At 44.0% G+C, this 4,559-nt stretch overlaps 1 protein-coding gene across 1 annotated transcript; it reads left to right on the top strand.

The window, feature by feature from the left end:
* The first annotated feature begins 1,158 nt into the window (after positions 1–1,158).
* Positions 1,159–2,094, top strand: LOC146783108 (olfactory receptor 5V1-like). The gene has a single exon (XM_085637299.1). The coding sequence runs from the start codon at positions 1,159–1,161 to the stop codon at positions 2,092–2,094; it is 936 nt and encodes a 311-aa protein (XP_085493425.1).
* The last annotated feature ends 2,465 nt before the right edge of the window (positions 2,095–4,559 follow it).

Genomic DNA, 4,559 nt, shown 5'->3' with positions numbered 1-4,559 from the left:
TCTCCTCTGATTTTTCTGGCAGAGAAGCTGGGAGCAAAAATAATAGCTTATGCTGATGACACCCAGCTCCTATTTACCTGGAAGGACCCCAACTTGTTGACAGAAATTGCCCGGAAATGTCTCTCGTCTGTGTTTCAGTGGCTTGCAACGAGGACAAGTCGGAGGTCCTTCTGTATGGTCAGTTTCCGCCTGCTTTTAGAGAAACCCTGTGGCCCCCAGACTTCCCCCAACCTAATTCAGAGGGATTTCCTGCAAAGAATTTAGGGGTCTGGTTTGGAGATGACCTTCGGCTTTCAGTGCAAATCAAGAAACTCACTGGAGTTTGCTTTGGCACTCTTAAATCATTAAGAAGGTTCTTCCCTTTGCTTCCAAGGTCAGCCAAGGAAATGGTCGCCCGCGCTCTCATTCTCTCCCGCATTGATTATGCCAATGCCTTGTACATTGGCATCCCAGGATATCTGATAAAAAAACTGCACACCATACAGAATGCCGCGGCTAGACTTCTATTTAACATCTCAGGAAGATCAAGCGTAAGACAGCATTTACGAGATCTGCATTGGCTTCCTGTGGCCCATAGAGTGGAATTTAAAGCTCTCACTTTGGCCCATAGAGCTCTGCATGGCCTTGGACCAATGTATATCAGGAAGCATTTTGCCCCTGTAGATCATTGCGCTCAGCCACCCAAAGACGGTTGGCGATCCCCCGATTGCGCAGGATGCGGATGGGCGGTCAGTCCCTCTCAGTTAAAGCTGCTATCGCTTGGAACTCCCTTCCCTTGGAATTATGGTATATTCAGGACTTCAGACTTTTTAAAAAACAACTTAAAACCTTTATTTTTAAGCAGCCAATTTAACTCTTTACTTCATTAGGCCACGGTAACTCTGCGAGCCAGGACACTCTTGAGTATTTGAGCACGGTATAAATCCACTATAACATTTGCTTCTGTGATATGCATAAGTTAAAACCTGCTGGGTGGGTCAAAACAGAATCAGGACACATATATTGAAGGCCCTGCTTAGAGCTGTCACTGTGTATTATTTGTGCGAGGGCCCAGGTTTGTGCTTGTCACAGGGCAAAGAGATTCTCATTGCTGGAAACCCATTCTTCCTAACGCACATATGTACTCTCTTCTCTCTCTAGATGAATTGCGCTGAAGCGATGGACAAGTCCAACCTGACCCTCGAGGGTGGGTTCCTTCTCCTCGGCTTCTCAGACGTGTCACCGCAGCTGCAGATGCTTCTCTCAGTCATGTTTATCTTTATATACTTCATATCCATTATTGGGAACCTGATGATATTCCTCCTCCTAACCGTGGACCCAGTCCTTCACACACCCATGTACTTCTTTCTCCGAAACCTGTCCATAGTGGACATCTGCCTAGCCAGTGTCACCATCCCTAAGACCGTGAGTGGTTTGCTGTCTGAGGACAGGCACATTTCCTTCAGCGGCTGTGTGGCACAAATGTTCTCCTTCATCGTCTTTGGTGTCACGGACTGTATCCTGCTGGCCGTCATGTCTCTTGACCGATATGTGGCTATCTGCATCCCTCTGCGCTACACGACCATCATGAGCAAGCCAGTGTGTGTTCATCTGGCCTCAGGATCATGGATCTTGGCCACAGTTTGTTCCCTTAGCTTGACTCCTGTGACCTTCACCCTACCCTTCTGCAAGTCTCATGAGATACATCACTTCTTTTGTGATCTTGCTTCTCTCACTAAACTGGCTTGCGGGGATTCAAATATGGCAGAAGTTGTTACTGCGGCATTAAGTGTCCTGGTGTTAATCATGCCTTTTCTTCTGATTGTGGTCACCTACACTTTCATTGTCTCCAAGATCCTGAAGATCCGCTCCAGCGAGGGCCGACAGCGTGCCGCCTCCACTTGTGCCTCCCACATGGTCTCTGTCCTCCTGCTTTATGGCACCACGATTCTTACGTACTCGCGATCCAAGTCAAGTCTTTCCATGGATAGGGTATTTTCTGTCTGTTATGCTTTTTTAACTCCCATGTTGAATCCTCTAATTTATAGTTTAAGAAATAAGGATGTGAAGGGAGCTTTTAAAAAGCAAAGGATGATGACCATATTCTCTAGGTGACCTGAACAGCAGATTCTCTGGACTTCTTGATGTATTCAGTAGATCGATTCACTGGAATAGATCCATCTGAAATCACAGAAAAATGTACTGAACTGTCTTTGACAACAAATCTTTTTAATACGGTTTCCACAGATTTCGCACCTTTAATTGCCTTGATGGAGCAAACCTGGTAATATCCTTTACTGGGAAAAATTATAAACCCATTTTGTTTTTCCTCAAGTTCTCTCATTTTATTCTGCTGTTCCCAAACCTTCCTGGCTCTCTTTCTATGGTAGTTCACCTCTTCTACTCTCCTTGTAGCCTCATATTGCTCCTGCTTCTTCATCTTTAGTCACTTCCTATACTTACGCACCACCTACTACTGCCATCCACATCTTTTTCTTTTTCTTTTTTCTTTTTACTTAGCTGAACATTAACTCCTCCTCTTCACCCTTCTCCGCACCTCATGCTTTGACAGCGAATCCCTTGCTCCTCCTCTCATTCTGCATTTATGTGAGTGTGCCTGTCCCCGACCTCCTATTTCATCTATTTTCTTGTCTTTTGTTTATCAACTGTGTTTTTATATCCTCTTCTGTGGGTGTTGTGTTCCTTCTAGGCCAGTGTAGAAATAGACAAAAATAACATTTATCTTACATACCTCCTTTTTTGATTAAAAATACGATTACAATTCCTAATATTTTTGTAATTCTAAAGCATTTTGAATTTATTTCATTATATACTGGATCCACCATGACAGCCCAGGTCTGGCATGTTTTTTCCCTAAGAAATAATTAGACTTTTGTAGAAGGGATTTTTCTTCATATAGACATTTTTTTTGCAAGATAAACAATTCACACTGGACTTCTGTAAATATTCTTTTATCATCCTGTTCATTGTTTCCACCATGCCGTTTGCATATGTTCAATATAGTGCCATTGTAAGATTATGACTTTTCCCTTCACGTCGGAATTCATTCATGGGTTCCAAAGTGAACTGAACCCCGTTATCAGTTACCAGGTACTCTGGAGCATGCTCATCCATGAAGGGGTATGTTAGGAGCTCCATGAGAGCCTTGTTGGGGAGCTGATGTGCAATTCTAGTCATCGCCAACCTCCATTGGCAATCCACCAGAACAAGGAACTAGTTTTACTTGGGCCTTCCGCAGGTCGAATGGGTGCCTTATGAAGCACTTTAACTTCATCACTGTTGGCTCAGCTGATACATTTGTTCACATTGTGCTCAACCACAGAGTCTAACCCAGGCTACCAGTACTGGATGCAAATTCTACTCTTGGTTGAGTTTCCTGCCCAAGTGTCCTTCATGCCCTAGATCCACCAGTTTACCCCACAGGGTACAAAGGGGAATCATCTTATCTATTTTTTTCACACTGCCTTCAGTCACTCTCAGCTCTTTACTCTCCTCCCAGTATTTCTGAATGTCACCCTGAAGTTTAAATTGTGTGGACCAAGGTATGCTCTCTACTCTTGAGTTCCCCCTCATTCTAGTCCCTCTTCTCCACTCTTCAATTGGATATATTAAGGCTTATGCCACTTAAGGTATCAGCCCTCTCACAATCCTGGATTTACTGAGGGGCTGCCTCGTTCATCAATATGCAGCAAATATCTTGGGGCCTGGAAGATACTCTAGGTTGAAATTGTAATCAGATATTCCTATCCACCACCTGGAAATACATGGTGAGGCTCGCTCGACCCCTTCGATGGAAAAGACTGAGATTAAGGGTTTGTTATAAGTGAGTACTATGAATGGTGTGCCCATAAGAAGAAACTGAAGTGTCTAAAGGCCCAGAAACAGGCCATTGCCTCATTTTTAATGACCGATTAGATACATTCAGGAACGTTTGAGGACCTGCTTTCAAAAATTATAACATGTTCTTCTCCACACACAACTTGAGGCAGTGTGGCTACTAGACCCTGTAAACTGGCATCAGCGGTGAGAAGAGTCTTGCTTCCAACGACAAGACAACCTAAGGGGTGTCTTACTAATGGTGTTTTTGATTTTAATGAAAGCAGTCTGGCACTCATTGAACAATGAGAAATCAAACTTCATCTTGAAGAGGAATTTCAAGGAAAGGGCGCACTAGCAAATCTTTTTCCAGACATAGTATGGGGCATATTATCAAGCACGACGTTAACATTATCGCCGCTTTAGCGGCAGAAAACCGCCGCTAAAGCGGCGATAATGGGCTTGATAATATGCAGCAGAGAATTCCCATAGAAGCCCATGTTGACACCAGAACATGGGCTTCTATGGGAATTCTCTGTGGCATATTATCAAGCCCATTATCGCCGCTTTAGTGGCAGTTTTCTGCCGCTAAAGCGGCGATGATGTTAACGGCGTTTCTTGATAATATGCCCCCAAGTTTTTCTGCAAAGCTGTGAGAAATTGAGTTGTTGGTGATCGGATTGTGAGCCCTGGTCAAGCAACAGCCTCAATTCCTTGCAGGGTGAACCACAAAATGTCACTAA

The sequence above is a fragment of the Triturus cristatus genome, chromosome 12 (assembly GCF_964204655.1).
Source record: "Triturus cristatus chromosome 12, aTriCri1.1, whole genome shotgun sequence".
Classification (NCBI taxonomy): Eukaryota; Metazoa; Chordata; class Amphibia; order Caudata; family Salamandridae; genus Triturus; species Triturus cristatus.
This window is presented reverse-complemented; position numbering and strand designations above follow the sequence as displayed.